General features: G+C 31.8%; 2 protein-coding genes across 4 annotated transcripts; both read left to right on the top strand.

Annotated features, from left to right (window-relative positions):
- The first annotated feature begins 2,922 nt into the window (after positions 1-2,922).
- Positions 2,923-7,173, top strand: LOC130987591 (reticulon-like protein B21). Its single transcript, XM_057911177.1, has 9 exons — positions 2,923-4,157; positions 4,266-4,310; positions 4,402-4,504; positions 4,599-4,673; positions 4,755-4,896; positions 5,149-5,218; positions 5,797-5,862; positions 6,667-6,789; positions 6,887-7,173. The coding sequence occupies exons 1-9, from the start codon at positions 3,308-3,310 to the stop codon at positions 7,048-7,050; spliced, it is 1,638 nt and encodes a 545-aa protein (XP_057767160.1). The 5' UTR covers positions 2,923-3,307; the 3' UTR covers positions 7,051-7,173.
- A 410-nt stretch (positions 7,174-7,583) lies between these two features.
- On the top strand, positions 7,584-12,334 carry LOC130987592 (RNA polymerase II C-terminal domain phosphatase-like 4). 3 transcript variants are annotated; one of them, XR_009089803.1, is made up of 10 exons: positions 7,632-7,978; positions 8,650-8,825; positions 9,021-9,106; positions 9,756-9,871; positions 10,082-10,265; positions 10,457-10,746; positions 10,920-11,108; positions 11,204-11,242; positions 11,552-11,635; positions 11,747-11,764. XR_009089803.1 is itself a non-coding variant. In XM_057911179.1 (10 exons), the coding sequence occupies exons 3-10, from the start codon at positions 8,650-8,652 to the stop codon at positions 12,059-12,061; spliced, it is 1,395 nt and encodes a 464-aa protein (XP_057767162.1). In that variant the 5' UTR covers positions 7,663-7,978; positions 8,073-8,230; the 3' UTR covers positions 12,062-12,334. The 3 variants fall into 3 exon arrangements, 2 of the variants coding, with proteins under 2 accessions (XP_057767161.1, XP_057767162.1); XM_057911179.1 differs by lacking the exon at positions 11,552-11,635 and adding an exon at positions 8,073-8,230 and having other exon boundaries at positions 7,663-7,978; positions 11,747-12,334; XM_057911178.1 differs by lacking the exon at positions 11,552-11,635 and having other exon boundaries at positions 7,584-7,978; positions 11,747-12,334.
- Positions 12,335-17,433: the final 5,099 nt, after the last annotated feature.

Below are 17,433 nucleotides of genomic sequence, written 5' to 3'. Positions count from 1 at the left end.
GGCTGCCCAATTGTGTCTCAAGGTTATAATAATATCCATAGGGAGTGTTCGATTGCTTGAGATTGAATTGTCTCATGATTATCCGAGATTGTTTTTATCATAGACGTAAGCTAAGACTCATAAGTCATGACTAATCCTACGTGATATAATCTCGAGATTAAGTCTCAGGCCCTATTTACTCAACCGAACATAATATTACATTACTAATCATATCTATTCCTATGAGGGTAAGATTACACACACACATTTTATTAAAGATTTATTTAATACAAATACAAACATGAACACACAATTATGATATAATCTTATACTATATAATAGAAAAACAACATTAATGATATAAATATAATATAAATGATTAATGTGATAGATAGTTTCCAAAAATGGAAATGGATTAATTTTTGTGGACATCCAAAAATAGTAAAAAAATGGCTATTTTCTATGGACGAATGAAATATTTTTTTTTTAACTGGTATTTTCTATGTAAGTGGATATCGTTAAATATATTTGAATCTTTTTATTTTGTTAATTTATTATATATATCTTGATTTTTTTAATTATAATTATGATCGTGCATACGGAATGCTATTGTAATCTTTTAAATGCACGGAATGCTATTATAATCTTTTATATTATAAAGAATATTTTGAGACCTCCATCATGTTTTTATACCAAGTTATTATGAAGTATGTGCGGCAGGAGTTTGGTTTTTGCCTTACTTTTTTTTTCTTTCTCAATAAAAGCGGAATAAGACATGTTATATATATATATTAAACGTGACACAGTTGTAATTTAGAAAAATATGTTGATGATATAAAAGTTTATATAGTGTAATGTGCAAGTCCTTTTCTCCTATCTTAATAAAGTCAAGAAATTTGGTGAGCCATTAATATTATGTTTTACTTCCCATTTATTGAAGATCATAGGCATAAGTGGAGGCTCAACAAATCGCAGTATATATGGACGGTGGCACGCAAACCATATTAAAATCATAGTATTTAACTTTTAGTTCTCTATTTTATAAATGTGATTTAAATTGTGAATACCTACAGTTAAAAGATAAGTTTGAAAATTAAATAAATATTGGTAGGAGCTTATTTTTAATAAATTCGAAGCACAAGTAGTGGAAAAATTAAATAAACTCGCCCGAGCTCAACATAAATTTGGCTTGAGCTTCACTAATGTTCTACTACTCAAATAATCAAATTCTTCAAATAATAATAATAATAATAATAATAATAATAATAATAATAATAATAATAATAATAATAATAATAATAATCAATCCCACTTCCAATATAACTATTTCATATACATAAATTATTTTATGTAGAAACCCTATCATGTAACAAACGAAATACAGGGTGTTGAGATTCAAACCCGAACTCATCAACTTGCACGTATTTTACTCCTCATCGTAGGGACACACACACAACGTATTGGTTGGAGCACACAATAAAAGTTAGTATACAATATATATTAGGGGATTTTAAAAATAGTCTATTTAATCTATTCATTATAGCCTATTTTAATATCATATTAATGGGTGTTTACTTTTAAGAATGGATTTAGCTAAATACAAAGAGTAATTTTTATTTATTTTGATACATTGAAACTTTGGGATATCCCAAAGTCTTTGATAATTTTATAATTGAGTTAATTTTACTTGATTCATATCTTATTGAAAATGTGAAATTGAAAATTTTCAATCTTAAGCATAAAAATACTTATAGCATCCATAACAGAGCTCGATATCGAGGGACGTCGATGAGTCATGACACCCCTCAATTGGTCAGAATTTAACAACTAAGATATGATTGTAATATATTTGTAATTCTATAAATTTGAGCTAAAAATTCATCATAAAGTCAAATTCTAATATTAACATTATTTTAATATAATCTTTTTTTTTGGACGTATTCTTTTAATATAATCTTAATTTACGGCTATGATGATAGAATTGTAATTTTATTACTAATATTTTTATTAATTTTTAGAAATTAGATGGCAATAATGAATAAACTAAAGAATTATATGTAGAATTACCCTCTATATATATATTTAGGAAAAATGTTTAACTCTTCTTTATATGGGCCGATATTTTTTATGCCCAATGAATATGGAATGGCCCAAGACACATATAACCATAAAATTCATTCTACTACATAAAGTTCTTTTGCAAATTTTATTTTCTCGACATATTATTATTAGTCGGTAGCCTGTGACATTTTCTGTGCCTCGTAAAACGCAGATATGCGCTTAGACAAAGGGGATATACTATTAAATATCAAAAGATGTCCTATTTCATTGTAAACCCATCTCATTTCCACCCCACCACCATACATTGGGGTGAACAGAAATCGAACCGATACTGAAAATCGAACCGAATCGAATCGAGTTGGTGCGGTTCGGTTCCAATTCTATTGGTTCGATTTTCAGTTCGATTTTGAAAAGTAAAAATCGAAAATTTTCGGTTTGGTATCGATTTCCAATTTTTGGTTCGGTTTTAAACCGTACCGAACCGATACGTATTAATATTTTATTATATATAATTATTTTTCTAATTTTTTAACCCAACACTAAAACCCTAATTCACAATTATAATATATAATTTTTTATATTATTTTACAATTTTTAATTGATAGTATTTTCGAAAAAAATAAAATAAAAAAAATTGCATCATTCGGTTCGGTGAACCGATGGTTTTTTCGATTCGGTTCCGGACCCCCAATTGGTGCGGTTCGGTTCCAATTTTAACCATCGGTTCGATTTTCGGTTTTAAGTTTTTGATTCGATTTTGCACCGAACCGAATCGAACCGATACTCACCCCTAATACATTGTCACATTTTTATCTTTTTTTAATAAAAAAGTTTCAAAACAGCTTCTTTAGTAAGCAAAAATCTCCACTAAATATTTAAGAACTCGACCAAAAAAGAAACAAATATGATATTTAAAGAAATCTCGAAATTATTTGAATTCCCCCTTCAATCCGAATGAATGAATAATGGTACTGCATTTACATCGATTAAATTATGAGATCACGACAACAACAAAATCCTTTGAAATCATGTTGTAGTGTTGTCGTCAATAAATTCATCAAAATTATGTACCTCTGTAAAAGTCACCATTTATGGGCAAAAAGAAGAAAACAGAGCTACGCAGACGGAATAATCTCTCTCCTCTCTCTCTCTCTCTCTCTCTCTCTACACCCCCAATGCTACATGAGTTTCAGAACAGCAGGTGCAATTTCTTGAGGTCGAAGCCACAATCCCATTAATAGCCCATCGAGAAATCTGGGTCCACAAAATGAGTAGTAAAGAATCAGTGGATTTAGGTGGCGGCAGCAGAAGAAGAGGCAGCGCCCCCAAAGCAGGCTCTGTTTGGGAGAGCAGGATGAAGCTCGATCAAGTCAAAGGCGGCATCAAAGTTTTCAAGGCCGCTGATGAAAATTCAGATCAAAACACTCAAAATAGCGCTGCTGCTGCTTCTGCTGTTGCTGTTGCAGTTGCGGTTGCAGAGACGAGCGCCGAGATTGATATCTGCAGAAATGAGAAGCCCAAACAGAGCCCTAACGGGTTGAGCGGGAAGAGAAAAACTTGGAAATCCGAGGGTTCCGATGGGAGTCCGGTTAAGATTGCGGCTCTGAGATCTGAATTGAGCAGGAATTTGGATGAGCAGATCAACGAATTGAGCGACGGGGTGAAGAAAACCCCCGTTTCGATCAGGAAATCGAGTTTGAGAAAGCTGAATTCCAGCTCCGTTGAGGCGTTGGCAAGAGCATCTGTTGTTGATGAGAAGAAAATCGAGAAATCTGATGGCGATGATGAGAGGGAGAGGAAGTCGAGATCTGATGAGAATTGTGAGGAAGTTGGCGTCTGTGAAGAGATCAAGGCTGCTGTTACGAGCAGTGTGCCCCAAATCAATGGTGGAGACGAATCGGATTTCGATGGAGATGAGGAAATTGAGGTTGAAAAGAGCATTGATGTTGAAGAGATTGCTGTCGGTGATCACACGCAGAAGAGAATTGTGATTGAAGAGAAGAAATCGATTCAGAGAAATCAAAAACCAGTGCATATTTCATCGATTTCCAGAAAGCAGCCGCCTCCTGCTGTAAATCATGCCAGATTTCATCCAACCCCAACAAATATCAACACTAGTAAGTCTCATCTCTCTCTCACTCTCTCTCTCTCTATATATATATATATATATATGTATATATATCTAATTTTGAATACTCCAATTTCTCTTTGCTTCCCATTTCAAGATTCAGAATATTTTCCAAGAACAAGCAGCAAACTACAAAGTTTTGGTGAGTTCTTTGAAGCCACTTGTGTGTGTGTGTGTGTGTTCTTGCAGTTAGATGATGATTTTCACCATTTTTATTGATTGATTGAAATCAGTAAACCTAGTAATGTGGAGAGACGTATCAAAATCAGCATTTGTTTTTGGGATTGGAGCATTTGCTATCATATCATCTTCATACACAAATGGCCTCAACATCAGGTTTAATTTTTTTATTTAATTATTAATTATCTTCAGCTAAAATAATTAGAAACTGAGAATTTGACAAAGAATTTTGTGCATTTTCAATTTTCAGCTTCATCTCTGTGCTTTCCTACTTGGGACTTGTCTACCTTGCTGCAATTTTCCTTTTTAGATCCCTTATTAGCAGGTAATTAGTGAGAGATTTTACGTTAATTATTAGCAATTCGATGAAAAAGGGATTTAATATTTTTGATTGAAAATGTGGCAGAGGATCAGCAAGTGCAAATCAAGATTGTGTTATTGGTGAAGAAGAAGCAGTTTGGGTGATGAAATTGCTTCTGCCATTTATGAATGAGTTTCTTCTCAAATTGAGAGCCCTTTTCTCGGGCGACCCTTCCACCACTATGAAGGTACATATCTATGCTCGTCCCGTAAAAACATGCATAATTTTTCTTTTTCGTTCGTTCCATAAAAATATGTAGTAGTATTAATTCTCACACTATACGTCACAATCAATGTGAGACTCTTTCTTCATTCGCACTATACTTTACATGAATTCTTAAAACTCGTGTCGTAGTATTTTTTTCCCATATATTTCTAAAATTTGAATAATTGAAGGCTGTAAAATTCAGTCGAAAATTGACAAATTGTGTCTCTGGCAGTTGGCAGTGCTGCTGTTCATTTTGGCAAGGTGTGGAAGCTCCATTACTATTTGGACAACGGCCAAAATAGGTCAGTTTTATTTTATTATTTTTGAAATATTTGATTATGTTTTTGTTATATTTTTTGACCAACTACGATCTTGGTTTTGAAATGATGGGATTTGGTGTTTACAGTGGGTTTCTTTGCTTTCAATCTTTACGAGACTCCACCATTTGATGAATAAATAATTTAGGTATCATTATTTTGAGATTGCGAGATCACATGCAAAGTGACGTTGACATGTTTATTTATTGCTTTATTTAATTTTGTCACAAGATGGATGAGTCTCTAATTTTATTTTTTATTCATCACGAGGCCGTATCAATAACCCATTATGAATGCCTTTTTGCAAATTTATTATGATTGGGTATTAATTTTTCAGTATTATTAGTAGAATTCAAATTTACAATATTGTAATCATGAGATTTTTTGTTGAAAGGAGGTCAATTTACTTGGAAATGATTTATTTTGGATAAATAAAAACAATCACAAACTTGTTAGAGCATTTAATCTTTTAAATAATTATTTATATTTACGGTTCAAATGAGAATATATCACTTTTTTATTTTTATTTTTATTTTTACTAATGTGGGTGTACCCTGCGACAGGATTTATTGGAGTATTTACCGTGCCTAAAATCTGCTCAGCGTACTCCTCTCAGATTACTGCATACGGTAAAAACAAATATATACTCTGAATTCTATGCAATTATAACTTTTCCACATAATTCACTAATATTTTCCTCAATATTATTGGGGGTAAAATAAAATGAAATATAGTTTCTTTGGTGATTTTGGGGAATTATAATCTAGGCCGTATATTAGGACACGAATATATTCTCTTTCTTTTTTAGGATCTAGATAAAAAAAGGAAAGTTAATTTACTGTAGGATAATTTTCGGCTCACATTTTGGAGTTTGGAGTTTGGACCACAGTTAAATATAGTTCGATGTCTCTAACTTAATGTAATTCTCCTTTTGTTTATATTTAATTATTTATATATTTTTTCAAATAAATTATAGGAAGATTAGTGTGTTAATTTGATATATAGATTTACCCACGTTCTTAAACCAAATTAAAAGGAAATTAGCATTTGCACTCGTAAAAACAAAAAGGAAAAAAAAAGTTAAAATTCAAAGAAAAACAAAAATAAAAATGAAAAATATATTTGTTTAAAAAATGATGAGTTAAGAGATAATTTTTTTAAGTGTTAGTCTTTAAATAAGTATAAATTTTACATTTTAAATGTAATAATTACATAAAATATAGTATCAAATAGAAGCAGTCTTATCATATCTTTAATTTGATATGCATATAATTAATCAAATTTCACAATTTTAAAAATAAATAAAATAAAAAATAAGAAGACTAAGGAAAATATATGTATAGTATACAAATAAATTTCAATTTTATTATAATCATAAAATCACCATTCAATTTTTAAATTGAATATAAATTTATTTGAAATTGAACGCGAAGGTATATTTTGGATAAGACGATTTGGAGATGCATGGGCGTCGTGTTCACACAAGAAAGCAGTAGGATTTGCCGTATTCGCTCTTGTTTGGAATTTATCATCCCTTGTTGTCCGAATTTGGGCGGGTACGTATTTATTCGATTTACTATTTCATATATAGACGCATTTTCTGAATTTCGATGCATTTTAATTGAATATTAATCTCTTTTACATGATATTCAGTGTTCATGTTATTTGTGGCGTTCAAGCGCTATCAGCAGTCGTTGATCAAAGAGGGGTGGGCCCAAGAGGAAGCCATCAACGGTCAAGATTCTACTTGCCAAGGCCCAAGACTAGGTCGAAGAGCTACGATACAAAATACTGGGAAACTAAAGAAGGGGTGTTGAGATTATTCGAGTGATTTTTTTTAGGAATAAGTTATAGGCATTGCGTTTCATTTTATTTGTTTTTCTATATAATCAAAAACAATAATTTCATGAAAATAAAGATAAATTAAAATACAAAGTAAATGGAAGTTATTTGTGTATAAAAAGTGAAGATTATATAAGGATAATAATTAATGGAATTATATTTAAAAATAAGTTTACATGGATGAAAGGAGTATATGTTACTATATGAGTTTGATGAGAATGGATAATAAATTTACTCCGTGGATATTTTTATAGGAAATCTAGAAAAGTAACTAAAAATTTCTACAAATTAAGTTGTTGGCCGATTATTGATTTCCAATATCTATAATGCTTACCCCACATTTTATAATTTTATATTATATGAACTGAAAATCTCATTTAACGTAAAAATTACTTATATTGCACTTATAAGATAATTGAACTTTCACAATCATATTTAAGCACCATAATTGAAGCCCCTATAAAAATCAATTCCAAAACTCTGAAAATGCATAAATTATATTCAAATATTTTATACTCCATATTAATTATTAAGAGCTCGTTTCCTACATAATATTGGCTTCGGTCTCATTCAAATTGATTTATTTAACTCTTGAAGAGTGTAGACTGCGGGCCCCTAATTTATGTTAATCCTACAATATTTAAAAAAGAAAAATAGAAAAAAATTGAAAAACCTCTCCCTCTCGCATCCGGCCAATCCCTAGACCGCGCCCGGCGCGTTCCGCAACCGAGCCACCGTACCGCCCGCCCAGCCACCGCGCCGCCCACCGTCCGGGCTACGCTGGCTGAGAAAACCGGGTATTTGCCATAGTTAAAGGTGGATTCTCGAAAATTCTTCTGCATCGCAGCTCTTCTCCTCTCGTCGGCCGCCGCCTCCCGTCTGCACTCATATACAGCTTAGGCGGTTAGTAACTGAAGTTTTTAGTGTTTTTTTCGTTTGTTTGTTTGTTTTTTTTTTGGTTTGCGGCGAGCTGCATCAACTTATATTGTTGAAACAGGTTACGTTTATTCTCAAAAAATTAAAGGAAACTAGTTGTGTTTTAAACTATGATTTCTGCGGGATTACAAATTGATCGTGAATAGCCAATTCACGCAATCAGCCCCTTTGGATCCGCGGGCAATTCACATTCTCTTCTCTTCCCCTTTGATTATACATGTACGAACTATTTTAGAATAGTAATTCACATTCTCTTCTCTGCCTTTTTTTTGGAATTTGTGGTTTGTTTTTTCCTTGACTGTTGATAAAATTGGACGGTGAATTGTGAACTGATAAAACTGATGGGAACTGTGAAATGTGAACTGATAAAATTGATCTGAGGGGTACTGTGAGCTGCATAAGCTGGCATTAGTGTAAGGCATGTTCATGGAGAATCACTCAAATATGTTTTAGCTGATGCCATGAGATAGTTGGTTCAAAGAATAAATGTTTATTGTTATTAGTTATTACTACTTTTTCTATAAAGTTGATGGGAGCCCTTCAGGAAACTGTGTCACAATATGTGCTGTAATTGGTTTAAAAGAGAGAGTTCGTGAAGCGAAAGCTGTTAGTCATGAATTTTCTGGATGTCATGACAGATGAGTTTAGCAGAGGACTCACCCGTCCACTCTTCAAGCAGCGATGACTTTGCAGCAATTCTTGATGCGGAGCTGGATGCTGCTTCTAATTCTTCAGGCGATTCTGAAGAAGTTGCAGAAGAAGAGGAGAGTAGCGAGGAAGACGATGACAGAAGTGACTATTTGGAGCTTGAGAGGTATGCTTAATTGCCTTGTCCTGAAATCACTCTTCATACGATTTAATTGTCGTCCTAAACTTGCCAAAACACAAATACTACCAGTTTCTGTTGCCTTTTCTGTAAATGGATAGTATGCTTTAATTTGCAAATAATGTTACATCATTATTAATCATTATCATCACCATCACCATCATCATGATCTCATTGTTGTAGAGTTAAAAGGCAGAAGGTGGAGTTAGACCCAGGCATAAGAAATCCACAGAGCTCCTCATCTCAAGGGGCATCGTCGGAAATTAAAGGTAGCTTGCTCATTATCCATTTAGTTTATTTTTTCATTTTTTTCTCTGGCCGTCCATTGGTTACCTGTGTATGTAAAATGATTTGAAAATTCTATCGAACATGAAAGCTAAAAATTAGTAGAAATCTACCTGGCTTCCCCTCTTATGAAAGGGGAGAATATGAAAATTGAAAAATGGTCGTAATAGGTGCTTGATTCTCTTTGTCATTGTTCTATGTCTCCAGCAAAGCACTTTCTTATTATTTATTCCTCTTTTATAGAAGGAACTTAAGTTCATTCACTACATGTGCATGTTATCATTAATTGTCTCGTCTAATGGATGACATAAACTAATTTGATTACAATTTATGTTTTAAAAACATTCTGGAGCTGTAATTTAGAGCCTGATATGTATTTGATTACAATTTGGAGAATGTATTGTGATAACTTTATTCAAAAAATAAGACATGCTATTGTTGGCTTATGTTGTATTGCTTGACTTTGCTGTGGGTCCCTCGCCCTTGTGTCCTCCATTTTACTTATTTTCTGCCTTCCATCAGATTTCCAACTCTTTTTTTTCATATTTTTCTGACTTGCACCTATCAACATTACTGCTTGAAAGTTCATGTATCCCGAATTTTTCATCGTCCTCGTGTGATTCTTCTGTGCAGTGTCATTGCCCGAGGAGGAAATCTGTCCACATCCTGGGTTTTTTGCTGGAATGTGCATGAAATGTGGGTTACGAGTGGATGATGATTCTGCTGTTGCACTGAAATACATTGATAAGGTTCTCTGGAACATATTGTTCACTTTTTTATGTCTTATATTTTTGCTTCTTATTTTGACATGAATGGCGTCAATGATCTTATCAATGTTAGTGTACATTCTTTTTATCTCCCCTATCTTGAAGCCGAATTCCTCAACAGCTGAGAATACATAAGTAAACATATTGCAATAGTAAGCTTAAATGTTATGAAGTAAATTATTCTCCATGCAGAATCTGAGGCTTGCTAATGATGAGATGGCTCGACTACGTGACAAAGATTTCAAGGATTTGCTTTGTCATAGAAGAAAGCTATATTTGGTCCTTGATTTAGATCACACGCTACTCAATTCATCTCGGCTAATTGATATTAAAGAGGAAGAATCATATTTAAACAGCCAAAGAGATGCTCTGCCAGGTACTTTCTTTTTAATCTTCTAAGCTACCTGGTCTCGTAATCTATTCTGCTGTGATACGTGAAATCATTTTTCTGTTCTGCTTTTCAGAATGTTCTTAATTTTATAACGGGGCTAGATTTTACTTAATTTTTTCTGTTTTGAAGTCTATCCTATATGCTATTTCCTTGACTCACAGTTTTGTTATAAGTAGATACCTTGAAGACCAGCCTGTTCAGACTGGACAGGATGCACATGATGACTAAGTTGAGGCCATTTGTACACACTTTCTTGGAAGAAGCTAGTAAATTATTTGAAATGTACATATATACCATGGGTGAACGTCCCTATGCATTGGAAATGGCGGATCTACTTGACCCTGGAAATAAATACTTCCATTCCAGAATAATCGCACAAGGTGATTGCACTCAGAAGTATCAAAAGGGTCTTGATATTGTTTTGGGGCGAGAAAGCGCTGTCCTCATCCTTGATGATACAGAAGCGGTGAGTAACTTTAATTCAGGGACCTGTGTCACAATATTAACGGCTCAGATATTTTTGCTCGATGAACAATACTATAATTTGAATTTTGCAGCATCTTCTTCTACTTCTTGAATTCATGTCAAATATGTTGTTTGCTAGCACATGAATAATTGATTTCCCTCATCTGTTTCTAGGTATGGAAAGAGAACAAGGAGAATTTGATATTGATGGATAGATATCACTTTTTTGCCTCAAGTTGTAAGAATTTTGGCTTTAGCTATAAATCACATTCTCAACTAAAAACCGATGAAAGTGAGACTGAGGGGGCTCTGGCCACTGTTCTAAAGGTTCTTCAGCAAGTACACAGTTTGTTCTTTGACAAGGTATGGTCTCTTCTTCTTTCCCTAATTATAAACTAAGTTGAAACTACAACATGTTCTTTTTAGCTCTATTTGTTGATTTTCGTTTTTCCTTTCAGGAACGCAAGGATAATCTAGAGGACCGAGATGTGAGACAGGTAACTCTTGGTCGAATGGCTGAGAATGCTCTGTTGACTGTTTTCTCTACATTTAACACTATGCAAACACAAGATTCAAATAAAGGAAAGTCCCAGTCTGAGATTATAATCAAAAGTAGAATGGATTCTTTTAGGGCACCAGTTCAAGGAATCTGAGTGTTTTATCAACATCAACCAAATTTATTTATTAATGATTCTGGTAATATCTATGTTAATATTCATAGAATCAATGGAATATTTGGCACATGAATAGCTCAAGTGGTGACAGGCTGATATTTACTCTGGCAATTTCCAAAAATTTTTGTTCAGTTCATCCATCAGTTCCCATCATATATACAGTGAAATACTTCATGGTCTTCAATAGTGATCTGCTTATTCCATTGCTAGAATTCAGTAAGTTTTAGCTGCCTATATTGCATTCTACTTCACCATCTGAGGTGATGAATGATTTTCAGATGTTCTGCCTGATTTATGACATTATCATATATCATGCTCTACTTGCAGGTGCTAAAAACTGTTCGGAAGGAAGTTTTGAAGGATTGCAAAATAGTCTTCACGCGTGTTATCCCAATCAACTTCACAGCCGAGCACCACCACTTGTGGAGAATGGCAGAGCAACTGGGAGCTACATGTTCAACTGAAATCGATCCATCTGTCACACACGTGGTGTCTGGGGATGCTGGGACAGATAAATCGCGCTGGGCCGTGAGGGAGAACAAGTTTCTGGTCAACCCGGGGTGGATCGAGGCTTCCAACTTTTTGTGGAGAAAGCAGCCTGAAGAAAAATTCCCTGTTAGTCCTGCTAAGTGCAAACAATAGACGAGGTCAGTCACAGTCTCGGCCTTCGTATCTAACCTATGCTTTGTTTTCTAACCTACTGATACACTATATAAGTTAGAATAGACCAACCTAGTGTTAAAAGGGCAATGTTTTGGAATGGCTAACACACTTTGATTTACATCAGATTGAAGATTTTGTAATGTCCAGATAGATCATTGAATCATAGCCTTTGTCTGAAGATTTTGTAGCATCGATAGGAATCGATGAGTTTGAATCATAGCCTTTGTCTATAGTAATTAAGTTGTTTGTTTATTTTGTTTTTGTTCTGTGTTTGTTTGATGGGTGTATGTGTGTTTGTTATTTCATGGGAGCAAAAATTTCATTTACACGTAGTTTCACACATATAAATGATTTCTTTAAGGAATATACCTAATATTATATATAAAAAAAAGTTAATGTTCAATTTGAAATTGATTTTAAATTAAATGGTGGGAATTTTACAAATAAAGATAATTTAAGATCATAATTGATGCGATATTTAAAATTAATTTTAATTTAAAAATACATGATATCAAATTAATTGTTCACTAATAAATCTTAGTATTTTTTTTATGACCACATAAAATCATCCACGTCAATATCCAAATAACACGAATAAAATCAAGATTCTATATTACTATGGTTTTGGAATAAGATGACTACTAAACAATAAATCATTGCGAAATACTATGATTTTATTTTTCAGCAAAGGACACATCGTTGTATTTCACCAGTGCAAAATAATTTAAATTTCTATCTTAATTTCCATATTTAAATCATGGAGATTCTGATTCTACTATGCTACTATGTAATTGACAGCATAACAACACGAGCCAATTTTTGACGCGTAGAGCTACAAAGGCGTGGTACACTGCATATGATTTGATATATTGGCTGCATTTTCTTGAAATGCCAATCCAACAAGATTCAATAATTGAGACCATTATTATTGCAGTAATTTATTCCATGATGTGAGTATATATATAAGAACAAATTGTATGATAAAACTGTTTGTAGACAGAGCGTATATTATTGAATGCATGTTCTTCTCCTACTAATTTTAGAAAAAGAATACACTTACTTGATTTGTTGCATCAAGTAGCACCAATCATTTCTTCACATAGTGGACGTGTGTAACCGGTAATCTGTACTATATTAAAAAGGGAGTTCTCAATTTCAAATTGATTTCAAATCAATTTCAAAATTGAGTGGCAAATTTGTGATTATAATAAAATTATTAATGTGAATTATTTTTTATTTTTTTTATATTAAACTAAAATATTTATCTTAAATTACAGTATTTTTATTATATTTAGAATTTTTTTACATAAAAATCAAATTAATATATAACAAAATATAAAAATATTTTTCGTACATTACACGAGTGCAAATACTAGTTCCTTGTATGATGTAGTATAATTGAAAAATAATTAAATGTCCGAATTAACATAATGTTTATTTAAACCTTCTAATTTTCACCAGTTATAACATTAATTATTTATTTCTTCATATTTTTGATATCACAATATTACCAAATTTTCGTCCAAGTTTGTCCCATATGTACCACTCAGATACGCTATAATGAAATGGCGTAGTTTTGTAAGTACGAATTTTATTTGATCATAAATTTATCATGAGAAAATAACAAGTACAATGGTGAAAAAAAATTACCACACCGTTGCCTAATGGTAACATTAATTATCTTAAATTGGAGTGAAAATGAAAGAATATAGATTGCTCGAATTTTTCTATCTATTTGATGAAAATTATATATCACATGTGAAAGAAATAGAAAAGAGATGAAAATAAATATTTTTCACCATTTTCATAAAAGACAACACACCCTTTATCAAAATAATTGGGAAAGCTACAACTACCAAAAATTCAAATATGATATTATATTTGCAACATCTAAAAATCTTAGGAATATTGTAAACTCAGGAAAATTCTGTGCAATATCACCTCTTGCAAAGAGTGATATAGAATTCAATTATCCATCTCTCTTGTCTAAGTCAAAGAAGAAAAAGAAAAGAAGAGAAAAACTCTTTGGATATGTCTTGTACTTAGATGAAGGCGAAATAAGTAATAATTAAAATATTGATGATACCTTATGTTTTTGATAAAAATAAAAGAAATCAACCAGATAAGATCTCAAAATCTGGGTGGTGATGATACCTTTTCAAACAAAGCGACTTGGAAATATTATTGCTAGTTGCCTTTTTTTCCTCCACTTCTATGAATATTTTTTTTTTGAGGAAGAAAGATGAACTTATATTAAATATTAAATCAAATCGCGATGCACAAAATATCTGTAAGTCAGGGAGGAAAATCCGACTTCCAGATCATCACACCATCAGACCAAGCAGCTACATTATCTAAAGGATGAGCAGCTTTATTAGCCTCTCTACGAACATGTCAAAAATCAAGTACAATATGCTCTTTAGCATACGTAAACACCTCAGGTAGATCCTCACAAAGCGAGACTCCGTACCTTTATGTTCTTCATGTGGTTCACATGCACTGCAAGAATAGAGTCCGAATACGCAATAGATATTTCCTTGTCATACATTCAAACGATAAACCTTTTAATAAGTGTTGTACGATCGATTCATCTTAATGATTGGAGGGTTAAAAATAATTTATCGTTTTCATTATAGAGTATTGGTTCTTATATATTTGAAACTCTCCCTATCTATATATAGAGAGAGTTGAGTTAAATAAAAACCTCTTATCATATAGAGAGAGTTGAGTTAAATAAAAACCTCTTATCATGATAATTGTAAGATTTTTTTTTTTGAAGCATGATAATTGTAAGAATTATTGTACATATATAACGTACAAAGTATTTGCACTATGATTATGCACTAAAAATAATAAAATATAATATTGTCATAGTGGAGTTACTTATATTAATACATTTACTTTATATCTTACATGCATATATATAAATTCTCACAGTTCTCACGATATTTTTTTTATTTGAACCTTTTTTCTATATATTCTTAATCATTCTCCTCAAATATTAAATATTCTGCCTTTTTTTGTGAGACAATAAGTATGGGTTTGATGTAATAGTGATGTTGATCCCTAGCTAGATGTCTCACAATTCAACTTACTAGCTAGTACAAATCTTTGATATATGCAAATATAGTCGAATTTGCACCACATATTATATTAATTAATTTCATTTTCAAAATGGTGGGTTCTAGCATTCATGCATTGCACGTAACTACATTTAATTAGTTATCAAGTAAAAACACCATCCTTCTACCTAGTTCTTCGTCAACTAGTGTTGCTAAATTTTGTGTAAAATGTCATTTTCTATAATTAAATTTATTTATGAGAATTCACGCGTGGAGATATGAATGCATGGATGCATACGTGTCTTGATCAAAACTTATGTATAAATCATGAGTAATGCCGAAGTCACGAATTTTTATTTGGGGGGCTAAAAATTTTATGGGAATCCGTACAATTCATTAAAGAAATATAATAGTGATACAAATAATAATCTTAAGAATAAATATTTAGCGAATTAGTTGTTTCTATTTGTAAAAATAATAATAATTATTTTTGATGTATACTCATCAATTGAAAACATTGTAAGATAATTCATGTTATCAATTTATTAAAACAAATATAATTTCACGTGTACAATTAAATTGTCATTTATTCACATTTTTCATAGGATTTTATAAAACATTCTTGACAATAAGACAATAGTATTTTATTCGGTATTTTTTTGAGAGTAGTATTTTATTCGGTATTAAAATTTGGGATGGGCTTCAGCCCCCCTTAGCACGTGTGTGGCTCCGCCACTGTTTTTTTATCCATAAGTAGGATGATATTTTATTCGGTATAGTGATTTAAATGTCAATAATATATTGGAGATATAATATTTTATGTAATTGTCACACGTGGACGTTAATATTATTATACTAATATATTTGAGATGCAGTATCGGGTTAAAGAAAAAGTTAAAAAAAAAAAAAATGCCATATGACTTATGTGGTGCATGGATAGAGATTGATTTCTAATTAATGCATGGGTGAAAATTTATTTTGTCGACTTACTAACTTTATCCATTGGTTGTGATAAAGATGATGAGACATAGATATATCTAAACATACAGTAATTAAAAGCAAATTATAATGAATTCATATACACACACATTCACTTGTTTTTCAACAATTTCTCTCAGAGAAACGTTTAATTTATCTGATTAGAATTATTTAATCAGTTGCAAGCTAGCCTATATCTTAAGAAATAGGATAGAAATAATTGCAATTTAGATCCCAGTTTTTTAGATTTTGTTGTAAATTAGACCAAATTAAATACTAACATTTAAAACGTTTCAATAATCAATGTTTTCATATGTAATTTATTTGTTCATTTTAACTTTTTGCACGAATTTGGAGTTGAGATTAGACATTCGTTTAACACCAAAACGAGGTATATCACAAAATATTTAAACCTAATCTAAAAGAGCTCATGACAAAATAAATAAATAGTTTTAAAAATAGACAACATCAACTAGTTTTAACAAGAAATTAAAAAAGAATAGTTTTGTTGCCGCGCTGGATATATATATATATATATATATATATATATATATATATATATATAGGGTGTGGTTATAATGAAAACCACACTTATCGTGAGAACATAAGAACCATTAAAATCAATGCATCTGCTATATAAATTAATGCATTCGCTATTAAATTTAATGCATCCGAAAATAATAAAAATTTTGCTCCCTTCAGGATTCGAACCCAGGATCTGCATTCATCCACCAAGATGATGCATCCACCGTAGATCTTGATGATCGAATGACTTAAAATGGTTCTCCGTGGTTCTTATTTGAACCTCTCCATATATATATATATATATATATATATATATATATTGTAGTGCGCTAGCTATAATAAAATTAGTGAAGTCATTAACTACGAATTATGAGGAAGTGTTCCTCTTAATTACTTCCTCCGTCCACTAATTTATGTCCTAGGAGGCAAAACACGAGTTTTAAGAAAAAATGTATTTTTATTCGTTGAGTGGAGAAAGGGACCCACAATTTATTAAAGTCAATGCAATTAGGCCACAATTTATTAAAGGGATCCACAATTTTGATTAAAATATGAATATAAACTTGAGCAAAATAGACATAAATTGGTGTAAGGACCAAAAAGGCAAGTATGCCATAAATTAGTAAAGAGAGGGAGTACTTTATTTTATTTTATATTTTAGAAAAACCTCAACACGCAACTTTTGAAAAGAATAAAGATAATAAAACCAAAACCAAAACAAAAACAAGTATAGAATTAAAAGCACTTTTAGGGCCTACTTGTTGTTGATGTGCCAAAGTAATGATA

Source organism: Salvia miltiorrhiza, chromosome 6 (assembly GCF_028751815.1).
Source record: "Salvia miltiorrhiza cultivar Shanhuang (shh) chromosome 6, IMPLAD_Smil_shh, whole genome shotgun sequence".
Taxonomy (NCBI): domain Eukaryota; kingdom Viridiplantae; phylum Streptophyta; class Magnoliopsida; order Lamiales; family Lamiaceae; genus Salvia; species Salvia miltiorrhiza.
Note: the sequence above shows the minus strand (reverse complement) of the source record. Positions and strands in the feature narration are given on the sequence as shown.

Coding starts and splice junctions, on each gene's coding strand:
- LOC130987591 (XM_057911177.1), top strand. CDS start 3,308: ATGAGTAGTAAAGAATCAGTGGATTTAGGTGGCGGCAGCAGAAGAAGA. Junction 4,505..4,598: donor ACAAATGGCCTCAACATCAG/GTTTAATTTTTT, acceptor TTCAATTTTCAG/CTTCATCTCTGTGCTTTCCT. Junction 4,674..4,754: donor TTTAGATCCCTTATTAGCAG/GTAATTAGTGAG, acceptor AAAATGTGGCAG/AGGATCAGCAAGTGCAAATC.
- LOC130987592 (XM_057911178.1), top strand. CDS start 8,650: ATGAGTTTAGCAGAGGACTCACCCGTCCACTCTTCAAGCAGCGATGAC. Junction 10,747..10,919: donor TCCTTGATGATACAGAAGCG/GTGAGTAACTTT, acceptor ATCTGTTTCTAG/GTATGGAAAGAGAACAAGGA. Junction 11,243..11,746: donor AGGACCGAGATGTGAGACAG/GTAACTCTTGGT, acceptor CTCTACTTGCAG/GTGCTAAAAACTGTTCGGAA.